Consider the following 16,843-nt stretch of genomic DNA (forward strand, 5'->3'; position numbering starts at 1 on the left):
TGAGTGGAGGCTGACATCCCTGTGCTAGTCTGTGAGTGAGGCTGCACACCTGAGTGGGGCTGAGACACCATGCAGAGTGGAGGCTGTAGCTAGTCTGTGAGTGTAGGCTGTAGCTAGTCTGTGATGTGGCTTCTCTCTGTGGAGGCTGTAGCTAGTCTGTGAGTGGAGGCTGTAGCTAGTCTGTGAGTGGAGGCTGTAGCTAGTCTGTGAGTGTAGGCTGTAGCTAGTCTGTGAGTGGAGGCTGTAGCTAGTCTGTGAGTGGAGGCTGTAGCTAGTCTGTGAGTGGAGGCTGTAGCTAGTCTGTGAGTGGAGGCTGTAGCTAGTCTGTGAGTGGAGGCTGTAGCTAGTCTGTGAGTGGAGGCTGTAGCTAGTCTGTGAGTGGAGGCTGTAGCTAGTCTGTGAGTGGAGGCTGTAGCTAGTCTGTGAGTGTAGGCTGTAGCTAGTCTGTGAGTGTAGGCTGTAGCTAGTCTGTGAGTGTAGGCTGTAGCTAGTCTGTGAGTGTAGGCTGTAGCTAGTCTGTGAGTGTAGGCTGTAGCTAGTCTGTGAGTGTAGGCTGTAGCTAGTCTGTGAGTGTAGGCTGTAGCTAGTCTGTGAGTGGAGGCTGTAGCTAGTCTGTGAGTGGAGGCTGTAGCTAGTCTGTGAGTGTAGGCTGTAGCTAGTCTGCGAGTGTAGGCTGTAGCTAGTCTGCGAGTGTAGGCTGTAGCTAGTCTGTGAGTGGAGGCTGTAGCTAGTCTGTGAGTGTAGGCTGTAGCTAGTCTGTGCGAGTGTAGGCTGTAGCTAGTCTGTGAGTGTGGCTGTAGGTCTGTGAGCTAGTGTGTGTCTGTGAGTGTAGGCTGTAGCTAGTCAGTGTGAGTGTGTGCTAGTGTAGGCTGTAGCTAGTCTGTGAGTGTAGGCTGTAGTGTCTGTGAGTGTAGGCTGTAGCTAGTCTGTGAGTGTGTGTAGGCTGCAGCTAGTCTGTGTGTGTGTGTCTGTGTAGGCTGTAGCTAGTCTGTGTGGAGGCTGTGTGTCTGTGAGGCTGTAGCTAGTCTGTGTGTGTGGGCTGTAGCTAGTCTGTGAGTGTGGGCTGTAGCTAGTCTGTGAGTGTGGCTGTAGCTAGTCTGTGAGTGTGTGTGCTGTAGCTAGTCTGTGAGTGTAGGCTGTGCTAGTCTGTGTGTGTGTGTGTGTGTAGGCTGTGCTAGTGTGTGTGTGTGTGGGGCTGTGCTAGTCTGTGTGTGTGTGGGCTGTAGCTAGTCTGTGTCTGTGTGGTGTGCTAGTCTGTGTGTGTGGGCTGTGTCTGTGTGTGTGTGGGCTGTAGCTAGTCTGTCTGTGTGTGTGGGCTGTGTGCTAGTCTGTGTGTGTGTGGGCTGTGCTAGTCTGTGTGTGTGTGGTGTAGGCTAGTGTGTGTGTGTGTGTGTGTGTAGGCTGTAGCTAGTGTGTGTGTGTTTGTAGGCTGTAGCTAGTGTGTGTGTGTTTGTAGGCTGTAGCTAGTCTGTGTGTGTGTGTGTTGGCTGTAGCAAGTCTGTGTGTGTGTGTGTGTAGGCTGTAGTTAGTCTGTGTGTGTTTGTAGGCTGTAGCTAGTGTGTGTGTGTAGGCTGTAGCTTAAACTGCTGTTTTAGGTCTCGTTCTGACAGTCTTTTGGTTTTCCAGCATCATTTACAGCATCTAAGATCTAAGAGAAAGGAAGGGGCAGAGACAGGATGTTGTGTTGATTACTTGGTCATTGTCCACTGTACAATATGTCATTTAGCAGACGCTTTCATCAAAAGCGACCTTTATACAGTGGGGCAAAAAAGTATTTAGTCAGCCACCAATTGTGCAAGTTCTCCCACTTAAAAAGATGAAAGGCCTGTAATTTTCATCATAGGTACACTTCAACTATGACAGACAAAATGAGAAAAAAAATCCAGGATTTTTAAAGAATTTATTTGCAAATTGTCGTGGAAAATAAGTATTTGGTCACCTACAAACAAGCTAGATTTCTGGCTCTCACAGACCTGTAACTTCTTCTTTAAGAGGCTCCTCTGTCCTCCACTCGACCTGTAAATGGCACCTGTTTGAACTTGTTATCAGTATAAAAGACACCTGTCCACAACCTCAAACAGTCACACTCCAAACTCCACTATGGAAAGGACACCAGAAAAAAAAATTGTAGACCTGCACCAGGCTGGGAAGACTGAATCTGCAATAGATAAGCACCTTGGTTTGAAGAAATCAACTGTGGGAGCAATTATTAGGAAATGGAAGACATACAAGACCACTGATAATCTCCCTTGATCTGGGGCTCCACGCAAGATCTCAACCCATGGGGTCAAAATGATCACAAGAACGGTGAGCAAAAATCCCAGAACCATACGGGGGGACCTAGTGAATGACCTGCAGAAAGCTGGGACCAAAGTAACAAAGCCCTACCATCAGTAACACACTACGCCGCCAGGGACTCAAATCCTGCAGTGCCAGACGTTGTCCCTGCTTAAGCCAGTACATGTCCAGGCCCGTCTGAAGTTTGCTAGAGAGCATTAGGATGACCCAGAAGAAGATTGGGAGAATGTCATATGGTCAGATGAAACCAAAATAGAACTTTCTGGTAAAAACTCAACTCGTTGTGTTTGGAGGACAAAGAATGCTGAGTTGCATCCAAAGAACACCACACCTACTGTGAAGCATGGGGGTGGAAACATCATGCTTTGGGGAGGTTTTTATGCAAAGGGATCAGGACGACTGATCCGTGTAAAGGAAAGAATGAATTGGGCCATGTATCGTGAGATTTTGAGTGAAAACCTCATTCCATTAGCAAGGGCATTGAAGATGAAACGTGGCTGGGTCTTTCAGCATGAAAGAGAGGGAGTTGAAAGTCCGTGTTGCCCAGCAACAGCCCCAAAACATCACTGCTCTAGAGGAGATCTGCATGGAGGAATGGGCCAAAATACCAGCAACAAACAGTGTGTGAAAACCTTGTGAAGACTTACAGAAAACTTTGACCTTTGTCATTGCCAACAAAGGGTATATAACAAAGTATTGAGATAAACTTTTGTTATTGACCAAATACTTATTTGCCACCATAATTTGCAAATAAATTCATTAAAAATCTTACAATGTGATTTTCTGGATTTTTTTTCTTCTCATTTTGTTTGTCATAGTTGAAGTGTACCTATGGTGAAAATTACAGGCCTCTCATCTTTTTAAGTGAGAGAACTTGCACAATTGGTGGCTGACTAAATACTTTTGGGGGGGGGTCGTTGCTGTGGTCGTTTGCAATGTGACTAACATGGTGCCCTCTCTTTTCTGCCTCTCTTTTTGCCTCTGTTTCTCTCTCTCTCAGTGCAATTCAATGAGCTTTATTGGCATGATAAAACATCTTACATTACTAGAGCAAACCTATAAGAGCAATTTCAGTCAATGATGACAAAAACAATGAGTAGTTTTTCCTCCCTCTAGTCTGGTAGGCCGGATGCTGCAGCGGGACCCAAAGGGCCGTGCGTCTCTGGAGGAGATAGAGAGCCATGCCTGGCTGCAGGGGGTGGACCCGTCTCCAGCCACCAAGTTCAACACCCCCCTGGTGTCTCATAAGAGCCTGTCTGAGGATGAGCACAACGGGATCATACAGCGCATGGTGCTGGGGGACATCGCAGACCGAGAGCCCATAGTAGAGTAAGTCAACACACATACATAGACATAAACTCAGCAAAAAAAGAAATGTCCTCACTGTTTACTGCTTTTATTGTCAGTAAACTTAATATATGTAAATATTTGTTTGAGCATAACAAGATTCAACAACTGAGATATAAACTGAACATAAATTGAATAATGTGTCCTTGAACAAAGGGGGGTCAAAAGGGGGGTCCAGTTCTTGATGTGAGACGTTATTAACCCACTCTTCCACCAAGGCACCTGCAAGTTCCCGGACATTTTTGGGGGGAATGCCCCTAGCCCTCACCCTCCGATCCAACAGGTCCCAGACGTGCTCAATGGGATTGAGATCCGGGCTCTTCGCTGGCCATGGCAGAACACTGACATTCCTGTCTTGCAGGAAATCACGCACAGATCGAACAGTATGGTTGATGGCATTGTCATGCTGGAGGGTCATGTCAGGATGAGCCTGCAGGAAGGGTACCACATGAGGGAGGAGGATGTCTTCCCTGTAACGCACAGTGTTGAGATTGCAGGCAATGACAACAAGCTTAGTCCGATGATGCTGTGACAGACCATGACGGACCCTCTTCCTCCAAATCGATCCCGCTCCAGAGTACAGGCCTCGGTGTAATGCTCATTCCTTTGATGATAAAACCAGAATCCAACCATCACCCCCGGTGAGACAAAACCGCGACTCGTCAGTGAAGAGCACTTTTTGCCAGTCCTGTCTGGTTCAGCGACGGTGGGTTTGTGCCCATAGGCTACACTGTTTTTGGTGAGGACTTGCCTTACAACAAGCCTACAAGCCCTCAGTCCAGCCTCTCTCAGCCTATTGTGGACAGTCTGAGCACTGATGGAGGGATTGTGCGTTCCTAGTGTAACTCCATTGCAATTTATTTCCCTGGCCACATCTGCAGTCCTCATGCCTCCTTGCAGCATGCCTAAGGCACGTTCACGCAGATGAGCAGGGACCCTGGGCATATTTCTTTTGGTGTTTTTCAGAGTCAGTAGAAAGGCCTCTCTAGTGTCCTAAGTTTTCATAACTGTGACCTTAATTGCCTACCGTCTGTAAGCTGTTAGTGTCTTAAGGACCGTTCCACAGGTGCATGTTCATGAATTGTTTATGGTTCATTGAACAAGCATGGGAAACAGTGTTTAAACCCTTTACAATGAAGATCTGTGAAGTTATTTGGATTTTTACGAATGATCTTTGAAAGACAGGGTCCTGAAAAGGGAAGTTTCTTTTTTTATGTATAGACATATACAAACATGTACCTATACTAGGGCTGTTATGGTGTCCGTATTACCGCCACACCGACGGTCACAAGTCGTGACTGCAGTCAAATTCCACATGACCGTTGAGTCTCAGGAACTAGGCTTTTCTAAAACTGTGCTCTGATGCTATTGTCCCTCCATCAGGTCCTAATGGCCTGGTACTCAGGGCTCTACAGTCCCTCCATCAGGTCCTAATGGCCTGGTACTCAGGGCTCTACAGTCCCTCCATCAGGTCCTAATGGCCTGGTACTCAGGGCTCTACGGTCCCTCTAACAGGTCCTAATGGCCTGGTACTCAGGGCTCTACGGTCCCTCCAACATGTCCTAATGGCCTGGTACTCAGGGCTCTATGGTCCCTCCAGGTCCTAATGGCCTGGTATTCAGGGCTCTACAGTCCCTCCATCAGGTCCTAATGACCTGATACTTAGGGCTCCACAGTCCCTCCATCAGGTCCTAATGGCCTGGTACTCAGGGCTCTACGGTCCCTCCATCAGGTCCTAATGGCCTGGTACTCAGGGCTCTACGGTCCCTCCAGGTCCTAATGGCTTGGTACTCAGGGCTCTACGGTCCCTCCAACATGTCCTAATGGCCAGGTACTCAGGGCTCTAAGGTCCCTCCAACATGTCCTAATGGCCTGGTACTCAGGGCTCTATGGTCCCTCCTGGTCCTAATGACCTGGTATTCAGGGCTCTACAGTCCCTCCATCAGGTCCTAATGGCTTGGTACTCAGGGCTCTACGGTCCCTCCAACATGTCCTAATGGCCTGGTACTCAGGGCTCTACGGTCCCTCCAACATGTCTTAATGGCCTGGTACTCAGGGCTCTATGGTCCCTCCTGGTCCTAATGACCTGGTATTCAGGGCTCTACAGTCCCTCCATCAGGTCCTAATGGCCTGGTACTCAGGGCTCCACAGTCCCTCCATCACGTCCTAATGGCCTGGTATTCAGGGCTCCACAGTCCCTCCATCAGGTCCTAATGGCCTGGTACTCAGGGCTCTACGGTCCCTCCAGGTCCTAATGGCCTGGTATTCAGGGCTCTACGGTCCCTCCATCAGGTCCTAATGGCCTGATACTCAGGGCTCTATTGTCCCTCCATCAGGTCCTAATGGCCTGGTACTCAGGGCTCTACGGTCCCTCCAGGTCCTAATGGCCTGGTATTCAGGGCTCTACGGTCCCTCCATCAGGTCCTAATGGCCTGATACTCAGGGCTCCACAGTCCCTCCATCAGGTCCTAATGGCCTGGTACTCAGGGCTCTACGGTCCCTCCAGGTCCTAATGGCCTGGTATTCAGGGCTCTACGGTCCCTCCATCAGGTCCTAATGGCCTGATACTCAGGGCTCCACAGTCCCTCCATCAGGTCCTAATGGCCTGGTACTCAGGGCTCCACAGTCCCTCCATCAGGTCCTAATGGCCTGGTACTCAGGGCTCTATTGTCCCTCCATCAGGTCCTAATGGCCTGGTACTCAGGGCTCTATTGTCCCTCCATCAGGTCCTAATGGCCTGGTACTCAGGGCTCCACAGTCCCTCCATCAGGTCCTAATGGCCTGATACTCAGGGCTCTATTGTCCCTCCATCAGGTCCTAATGGCCTGGTACTCAGGGCTCCACAGTCCCTCCATCAGGTCCTAATGGCCTGGTACTCAGGGCTCTACGGTCCCTCCAGGTCCTAATGGCCTGGTATTCAGGGCTCTACGGTCCCTCCATCAGGTCCTAATGGCCTGATACTCAGGGCTCTATTGTCCCTCCATCAGGTCCTAATGGCCTGGTACTCAGGGCTCCACAGTCCCTCCATCAGGTCCTAATGGCCTGGTACTCAGGGCTCCACAGTCCCTCCATCAGGTCCTAATGGCCTGGTAAATCAGGGCTCTACGAGTCCCTCCAGGTCCTAATGGCCTGGTATTCAATGGCCTCTTAAGGTCCCTCCATCAGGTCCTAATGGCCTGATACTTAGGGCTCTCAACTGTCCCTCCATCAGGTCCTAATGGCCTGGTACTCAGGGACTCCACAGTCCCTCCATCAGGTCCTAATGGCCTGGTACTCAGGGCTCTACGGTCCCTTAAATCAGGTCCTAATGGCCTGGTATTCAGGGCTCTCACGGTCCCTCCATCAGGTCCTAATGGCCTGATACTCAGGGCTCTATTGTCCCTCCATCAGGTCCTAATGGCCTGGTACTTTTTCAAATCCCATATGTTTTGATAAAGCTCCATCAGGTCCTAAATGGCCTGGTATAGGCCTACGGTCCCTCCAGGTCCTAATGGCCTGGTATTCAGGACATTACGGTCCCTCCATCAGGTCCTAATGGCTTGGGAATCATGGCTCTATTGTCCCTCCATCCACTCTGACATAAATGCAATGGAAAATCATGAATCCTGTTTCCAACATTTCTATAGGCTATGAATAACTGAGATACAATGGCCTCTTAAGAGGATCCCATCAGCTTTCTATAGGCTTACTATATTTAATTCTCAACTTCCCTGATATTAAGCACATTGCTTCTCTTTACAACAGGAGTAGCCTACCTGGCTGGCATGAAAATGGACCGTGGGAAAAGCATCCTCCATTCGCTATTTATGTGATGACATGTATTTTCCCATCCGTCTTCAGACAGGTGCATGATAATGGTCCATTCTAAATCTAAATGAATTTCCTACTTATATTATTTAATTTATGTAAAGACAAAATTCAATTGAGAATAGTCTAATACCAGGCCAATAGTCTAATCTAATATTATCACTTGTGAATGATACCCAGTGTGTGCCGTGTTAGACAAGAAATAGCACATGCCTTTTTGCAACTTTTTAACAAATCCCATATGTTTTGATAAAGCTTTTATCACAACTAACGTGGCCAAATAAATCTAAGTCTAGTCTATAGGCCTGGGAGCCCTGCAACACGGTGTAGTCTACCTGGTATACATAGGCGTGGTGTGAGTAGGACATTAATCCTCTTTCCAACCGGTGTAGTCTACCTGGTATACATAGGCGTGGTGTGAGTAACACATTAATCCTCTTTCCAACCGGTGTAGTCTACCTGGTATACATAGGTGTGGTGTGAGTAACACATTAATCCTCTTTCCAACCGGTGTAGTCTACCTGGTATACATAGGTGTGGTGTGAGTAACACATTAATCCTCTTTCCAACCGGTGTAGTCTACCTGGTATACAGAGGTGTGGTGTGAGTAGGACATTTTCACCATAAAAGTGCACCTTTTATAATAAAGCATCATTGCATTTGCAGACTTATGTAAGATGCCTATTATTCATAATGTGATAGGCTAATAATATAACTCCATCACTGTTTGCAACAAAAGACAGGTTAAATGCATGGCTGAGTGCATATAGTGTAGAGTGGACCTAGGCTCTATCAGATGGGTTTCTTCTTTGTATGGGAAAAATGTGGTCTTTTAGAAACACATTTTATGCAATTTTATTACACTTTATATGACTGGAGACATTAGCAGAATCATTTTTAATGACAAATGACAGAGTAGCCTATTCTGCTGACACTGAGGAACAATCAATTAAAACGATGTCCATTATCAGCGGAGACAAATAGAAAATAACGTCCATCTAAAGTGGAGCAGGAAACTGTTGTCCAATAACTAACTTTAAAGTGGCACTGACCCGACAATGATAAATAGTCAATCTGCACAATGTGCACTCACCGGACATATTGCTCTGTCTCTGCTGGTGCCAATAAAATAGGTTCTACTGTTGTTCGCTCAATTAAGTTGACAATTTTGATAACTAAAGGACAAATTAGTATTTTCCTTGTCTTCTCTTTACAGCAATAACAATTTGTTTTCCAATCTGTTTTCCCGCGATTGTATTTTGAATATTGCGATATGCCTGGCTTGGCCTCTCTACTTTTCAGACAGTCGCAACTCAACAATAATCTGCCCAAATTGCGCACGCTGCCCTTCCTTCCAACTGTAGGCAATGCGATTTAGAACAATCCACAATTATTATTTTTTTAGCTAATGGTCCTCTTTGGCCAAATCATGATTTATTTATTTTATTTCATCTTTATCTAACCAGGTAGGCCAGTTGAGAACAAGTTCTCATTTACAACTACGACCTGGCCAAGATAAAGCAAAGCAGTGCAACTGTAGCCTATTTTGAATGATTTTATTTCTTTCTGTATAGACGAGGTAAGGCTAATTAGGCTTGTAGTTTGGCCATTTGATTTACTTTAGAGAAAGCTTCCCCGAGCCTTAGGGACGCCCTGCACGTGACCTCCATTCCACTGTTCCAGTGCAGGCTACGGATTACATTTAGGGTTTTTGTGTGCCATTCTAAATCAAAAAGAATATTAGTAGGCTTAATGTAAAGACCAGATTAAATTGAGAATAGTCTGATGGGTGAGAATATTATCAAGAGCTTGTAAAATTGTGAATGAGAGACTGATGAAGTGTGTGCAGCCTGTGCAAGAAACAGAACAGAGCTCATGCCTTTCATGCAACTTTTTTCAAATCCTTAGTCGCATCATGCAGTCTTTAAACTGTACCAACATTAGGCTCTATGTTTAGATGTTTTTTGTATCACAGCTAAAGTGTCATAAATAACTCTAAATGAAGCATATAGCAGGACGAGTTTCTTTGTTGACCGCTCAACACAGAACAGCAGCATGAGCACACACCCTTGGAAAAGTTTTGAGAAAATATCCTTTCTATTTTATTCAGCTAAACATATTTATGTTAATTAACGGTCAGTTACCATGAGACCAACAGTTATTTGCATGACAATCACCAGATGACAAAATTGAATGACCGCCACAGACCTAACCTACACACACACACACAATTGCAGATGTCCGTTAATCTTCTGCAAGTGACGAGGTATTTGACAGAATGCATTTTGCCTTGACCGACTGTGCCACTTGCTGTGGAGGCATGAATGATGTTCCTTAGTCGGCTCTTCATTTGTCCTTTTCATATTGCGGGTTCTGCAACCCACCAAACCTGTTTCTGTGTCACGCTCACCACTGACATCAGTACTACTAACGCATATAACTGAACCTGAACATCTGAGGGGACTCAGTCAGCAGATAAGAGACCAGAGTGTTGAACTGTAGCATGTGAACCCAACAGCAGCCCTCCCTTAGCCTCCTACCCTGAACATGAATCATGGATGTGATTTGAAACACACATACTGGCTCCACTTTAAAGCAGCAGGCCCGCTGCCAGCTGTCTTTCACAGACACACACTGGCCTTCTTTATTAACCCTGTCTGAAGGAAGGGCTTTACTGATGATGAGGAGAGAGCAGAGGGATATTAACCCTGTCTGAAGGATGGGCTTTACTGATGATGAGGAGAGAGCAGAGGGATATTAACCCTGTCTGAAGGATGGGCTTTACTGATGATGAGGAGAGAGCAGAGGGATATTAACCCTGTCTGAAGGATGGGCTTTACTGATGATGAGGAGAGAGCAGAGGGATATTAACCCTGTCTGAAGGATGGGCTTTACTGATGATGAGGAGAGAGTCTGAAGGAGGGATATTAACCCTGTCTGAAGGATGGGCTTTACTGATGATGAGGAGAGAGCAGCAGGAGGATGAGGAGAGAGCATATTAACCCTGTCTGAAGGATGGGCTTTACTGATGATGAGGAGAGAGCAGAGGGATATTAACCCTTACTGATGATGAGGAGAGAGCAGAGGGATATTAACCCTGTCTGAAGGAAGGGCTTTACTGATGATGAGGAGAGAGCAGAGGGATATTAACCCTGTCTGAAGGATGGGCTTTACTGATGATGAGGAGAGAGCAGAGGGATATTAACCCTGTCTGAAGGATGGGCTATACTGATGATGATGACGAGAGAGCAGAGGGATATTAACCCTGTCTGAAGGATGGGCTTTACTGATGATGAGGAGAGAGCAGAGGGATATTAACCCTGTCTGAAGGAAGGGCTTTACTGATGATGAGGAGAGAGCAGAGGGATATTAACCTTGTCTGAAGGAAGAGCTTTACTGATGATGAGGAGAGAGCAGAGGGATACAGGGAGTAAACGCCAGGGGATTTATCCCCACTTCCCAGGCATTCAAGAGATTGTCCCGCTGAGGCCCCCACCTCCCACCTGACAGACAGTTACATTCTCACACACACACACACACCACAGCACTTGGCTGAGGATTTCACTTGATTGTTCGTTAGCACAGCGTAGAGTAATCCCAGAGGCTGTCGAGGGACGTGAACCAGCCACCTACTGTCATTGACTCCAGAGGGGTTAGAGGGCAACGAAAGGTTAGAACCTGTTATGTTGCTTTGTTTCCATTTTAGATACATCAAATGCCGCCGTGGGTTTGCTCTGCGGTGACTTGCCTGTTGACATACCGTACTTGTCTCTCGTGTGTGGGTGTGTCACCCTCTCTTGGCCTTCTCTCCCAGCCTGTCCTAACATGTTCTGTCCATGGTGTTTGTTCCAGAGCCCTGGAGACCAACAAGTACAACCACATCACTGCCACCTACTTCCTGCTGGCTGAGAGGATCCTGAGAGAGAAACAGGAGAAGGAGGTCCAGACACGCTCCTCCAGCCCCAGCAACATCAAGGCCCAGTTCAGGTGACAAACACACATGCAACACATACAGTTGAAGTCGGAGGTTTACATACACTTAGGTTGGCATCATTAAAACTTGTTTTTCAACCACTCCACAAATGTCTTGTTAACAAGCTATAGTTTTGGCAAGTCGGTGAGGACATCTACTTTGTGCAGGACGCAAGGAATCTTTCCAATTGTTTACAGATTATTTCACTTATAATCCCCTGTACCACAATTCCAGTGGGTCAGAAGTTTACATACACAAAGTTGACTGTGCCTTTAAACAGCTTGGAAAAGTCTAGAAAATGATGTCATGGCTTTAGAAGCTTCTGATAGGCTAGTTGACATCATTTGAGTCAATTGGAGGTGTACCTGTGGATGTATTTCAAGGCCTACCTTCAAACTCAGAAATCAGCCAAGACCTCAGGGGGGAAAAATTGTAGACCTCCACTAGTCTGGTTCATTCTTGGGATCAATTTCCAAACGCCTGAAGGTACCACGTTCATCTGTACAAACAATAGTACGCTAGTATAAACACTCAGGAAGGAGACGCGCAAAATAGATGGCATCATGAAGAATTGAAAATTATGTGGATATATTGAAGCAACATCTCAAGATATTAGTCAGGAAGTTAAAGCTTGCTCACAAATGGGTCTTCCAAATGGACAATGACCCCAAGCATACTTCCAAAGTTGTGGCAAAATGGCTTAAGGACAACAAAGTCAAGGTATTGGAGTGGCCATCACAAAGCCCTGACCTCAATCCTATAGAAAATTTGTGGGTAGACCTGAAAAAGCGTGTGCGAGCAAGGAGGCCTACAAACCTGACTCAGTTACACCAGCTCTGTCAGGAGGAATGGGCCAAAATTCACCGAACTTATTGTGGGAAGCTTGTGGAAGGATACCAGAAACGTTTGACCCAAGTTAAACAATTTAGAGGCAATGCTACCAAATACTAATTGAGTTTGTCAACTTTTGACCCACAGGAAATATATAAAAGCTGAAATAAATAATTCTCTCTACTATTATTCTGACATTTCACATTCTTAAAATAAAGTGGTGATCCTAACTGACCTAAGACATGGAATTTTTACTCAGATTAAACATCAGGAATTGTGAAAAACTGAGTTTAAATGTATTTGGCTAAGGTGTATGTAAACTTCCAAATTGAACTGTTCATACATGCAACACACACACGCGCGTGTGACGCATACACACAACACCAAAACTATCCCCTCCAGATGAAACCCACCAGATCCAACCACTCTAACTGTTTAATAGCCTGCTACACACACTCATCCATTTATTGGGGCCATTCAGATTGTCATAATGACGACGACTCAATGACTAGGATGAGGAAGCAGCCAAGGCTCTGACGGTAATTGACCTCTTATGCTTCAGTAGCTGTGGGTGCTGCTCTGCTTGGTGTCGTTGACCGTGCCTGGCATTAGAAGGAGAACCCATGCTGTCCTTTCCTCATGGTCTGGTTCCCCTCCCGCCCCCTCTGGTCATGTGATCCCTCAACGTGGTGACATGTGTTGTTAAGGCTGACTGCAGTAAATGCTTTGGAGTGACCTAGAAAGGGGAAGTCTGGCTTTGATATTCCGAGAGAGAAGCAGAGAGAGGGAGCCACTCCTTTTGTAGGAAGAAGAGAGATCAAACGCATGCAGGCTGAAGCTGCTCCCTCCTGGCCTGCTCGCTGTAACCCATGTGGCCAGAAACCCATTGCCAAACAGGTGCTCGGAGGGAAAAGGCCCAATTTTTAGCTGCTGGGTCGTGGCAGGAGCAGAATGTGAGCCAAATCCACTGTCATGTATAGTGCAGCAGTACAGGTTTCTACATCTACTGTTTCTACTGGCCTGCGCTCCTCCATTCACCACTTAGTTTTTGAGGGTTGTTCTGTATTTTAACACAAACACTGTCAGCGTGTGGCTTCAGGTAACATGGCATCATAACAGAAATAACATTCTGATGGTGGTTCAATTATTTTTAGGAATAACAACAGTCAACTGTGTATCATGCATGCCAGTTTATATATGCCCAAAACAGTGACCTGGACAAGAGAGCGAATGCTAAGTGTGTTAGCATAGTGCCCCCGCGCTCTCTCGCTCTCTGTGCCATCGTGGGCTGAAGATGAGCTTCATCAGGTAGTAGGCTTCAGGGATTGTCTGTAGAGTCTGTCAGGGTCGTCTGAGGATGAGAGTGAATGGAGTCTGAGCAGTGTCACACACCTGAGGTGTGTGTCTGAGAGATTCTACTGTAGTTACGCCTTTTGAAAGCCTGGCTGAATTAACTAGGATGGTGGCAGAGCAGCACTAAGGGCCCTGTGGTGACCCGACCCAGCCTCCACCACCATGCAGCAGCGTGGAGGGTCACACATGCACCCGGCAGGCAGGACTACCATAGGATTAATTGTGTTAGATTGCGTGCCGCTGGGACATGCCCGGGCTCCGTCGAGAGAGATCCCCAGTGCTCTGTTCTGTTTGTTTTCTCGCTCTGCCATGTCAACAAGGACCTTCTACATTAGAAGAATGTTGACTCACTGAGCTGTGCAGTCAGGTTCAGCAGTTCAGGACTGGATTACACATGAATCATCTGACCTCATTCTAAGATCATACTGTTTATTTTATCTTAGTTTATTTTCTCCTCTGACTCTATATAAAGTCATTGCAGTGTATACTAACCAGGGGAATAGTTTGGGTAACTCTGGTCTGCTCTCTGCCCTTCCAGGCAGTCCTGGCCGACAAAGATTGACATGCATCAAGACATCGAGGACAGTCTGGCAGCCTCCTCCATCTGCCACGCTGGTGGTCCCCAGTCCCCCGCCCGCAGCGCTGAGAGCCTTCTCAACGGACACCGCACCAAAGGCCTGCTGGAGCTCCGCAGGGACGAGAGCAACGCAGGGGCCCCCGGTGCCCCTGCCCCCATTTCTGGGCCCCCTAGAGCTGGGGCCACGGCCCCCACACCCTCCACCTCCTCAGCCAAGCAGCGCAGCTGCCTGTTCAGGGTGGAGGAGGATGAAGAGGAGGAAGAGGACCCGTCCCCTCTGTCCACCCAAGTGATCCTGCGTCGCAAGGCTCCATCTATCACCAACCGGCTGACCTCCAGGAAGAGCGCCCCAGTCCTCAACCAGATCTTTGAGGAGGAGGGTGAGTCAGACGACGACTTCGACATGGACGAGGGCCTGCCACCCAAACTCAGCCGGCTAAAGATGAACATCGCTGCAGCAGCGGCCGGGTCGCCGGGCACCACTCAGAAACGCTATCACCGCCGCAAGAGCCAAGGCCGCGGCTCGTCCTGCTCCAGCTCAGAGACCAGCGACGACGACTCTGAGAGCCACCGCCGGCGTCTGGACAAAGACACAGGCTTCACCTACAGCTGGAACCGCAGGGACAGCAGTGAGGGCCCGCCTGGAAACTCAGGGGGAAATGGTGGAGGGAGCAGTGGAGGGCAGAGTAAACCCACCGGGGAGGGGGGCAGTCCTCCTGGAGGGGGAGGTGGGGGGAGTAGTGACAATGGAGGGAGTGGTAGTAGTGGGGGAGGGGGTAGTAAGGGACAGGGTTCCCCCTCAAGTTGTTCTAACGGCAGCAGTAACCACTCGTCTTCAGGCTCAGGGTCCACGCGGAGACACTGTGCCTCCCGCAGCCCCGGGGCAGCAGAGCTGGTGGAGAGCCTGAAGCTCCTGAGCCTGTGTCTCAGCTCCCAGTTACAGCACAGGGGGAGAAGTGGAGGCCCCGGCCTGGCAGGGGGGATGGGCCAGTTCATCATAGACCCTCAGAACCTGTCCAATAGTCTGTCCAGCAGCCTGTCAGCTGGCAGCGTCAAGACACAGGAGAGGTCATCTTGGAAGATGTGCATCGGCTCCAACGACAGCTTGGACCTGGAGTTCGACACCATCGCTCTGCCCACCACCGCTGTCAACACTCCAAGGTCATACACAGACCAAACGGCAGCAGCACTTAGCGAACTGGCCCTGGCCACCAAGGAGAATAACAAGCTGAACAACCTGAAAAAGAATGTTCTCCAGCTACCTCTGTGTGAAAAGAGCATCTCTGTGAACATCCAGCGCAGCCCTAGAGAAGGGCTCCTGTGCACCTCTCAGGCCAGCTGCTGCCAGGTCATATGACACACACTCCCTGGCGCCCTCTGACACCACTCTGCCAGTCCAATCTGTCCAACCACAGTCACCGCTGTAGCATACGTCTGACCTCAGAACACCTCCCCATCACAACCTGCCTTCTGCTGTTGTCTTAAACGATGACACTTGTTATTGTTTTTGTTTGTTCACTAGGACCTATGAGCTGCATGCTGCAGGGGTTCTTTTGTTTTGTTTCTGCTACATCACTAGCTCCCCCCGGAATGAGCCGAGGTAACAGAGCTTAACTCAATTCTAAGGTGAGTTGGGGTGTTGATGTAAACATAAATATGGATGTTGGTTTGATTTTAGATGAACTATATTTTGGGGTACAAAATACCAAACTTTTAACAGTGGGTAAGTAGTAGCACGTGATAGTTAAAGGGTAAGCACTTAAATGAGATTATTGGTCTACTGTCTACTATGTAAAGGGTATGCTAGGAGAGGTAGAGGAGGACAGGACAGAGATACCATACAGCTGGGAGAGATAGGAGGACAAGACAGAGATACCATACAGCTGGGAGAGATAGGAGGACAGGACAGAGATACCATACAGCTGGGAGAGATAGGAGGACAGGACAGAGATACCAGTCACCATACAGCTGGGAGAGATAGGAGGACAGGACAGAGATACCAGTCACCATACAGCTGGGAGAGGTAGAGGAGGACAGGACAGAGATACAGTCACCATACAGCTGGTAGAGAAGAGCAGGACAGAGATACCAGTCACCATACAGCTGGGAGAGATAGGAGGACAGGACAGAGATACCAGTCACCATACAGCTGGGAGAGGTAGAGGAGGACAGGACAGAGATACCAGTCACCATACAGCTGGGAGAGGTAGAGGAGGACAGGACAGAGATACAGTCACCATACAGCTGGTAGAGAAGAGCAGGACAGAGATACCAGTCACCATACAGCTGGGAGAGATAGGAGGACAGGACAGAGATACCAGTCACCATACAGCTGGGAGAGGTAGAGGAGGACAGGACAGAGATACCAGTCACCATACAGCTGGGAGAGGTAGAGAAGAGCAGGACAGAGATACCAGTCACCATACAGCTGGGAGAGGTAGAGGAGAACAGGACAGAGATACCAGTCACCATACAGCTGGGAGAGGTAGAGGAGAACAGGACAGAGATACCAGTCACCATACAGCTGGGAGAGGTAGAGGAGAACAGGACAGAGATACCAGTCACCATACAGCTGGGAGAGGTAGAGGAGAACAGGATAGAGATACCAGTCACCATACAGCTGGGAGAGGTAGAGGAGTACACGACAGAGATACCAG

At 48.1% G+C, this 16,843-nt stretch overlaps 1 protein-coding gene across 1 annotated transcript in view; it reads left to right on the plus strand.

Moving 5' to 3' along the window:
* Nucleotides 1–16,126, plus strand: part of snrka (SNF related kinase a) — an 81,824-nt gene extending 65,698 nt beyond the window's left edge. The window contains exons 4-6 of the mRNA XM_064946640.1: nt 3,415–3,627; nt 11,305–11,439; nt 14,148–16,126. Coding sequence (XP_064802712.1) covers nt 3,415–3,627; nt 11,305–11,439; nt 14,148–15,543 — 1,744 coding nt within the window. The 3' untranslated portion in view covers nt 15,544–16,126. The remainder of the gene's footprint in view (nt 1–3,414; nt 3,628–11,304; nt 11,440–14,147) is intronic.
* The last annotated feature ends 717 nt before the right edge of the window (nt 16,127–16,843 follow it).

This window comes from Oncorhynchus masou, chromosome 29 (genome assembly GCF_036934945.1).
Source record: "Oncorhynchus masou masou isolate Uvic2021 chromosome 29, UVic_Omas_1.1, whole genome shotgun sequence".
Classification (NCBI taxonomy): domain Eukaryota; kingdom Metazoa; phylum Chordata; class Actinopteri; order Salmoniformes; family Salmonidae; genus Oncorhynchus; species Oncorhynchus masou.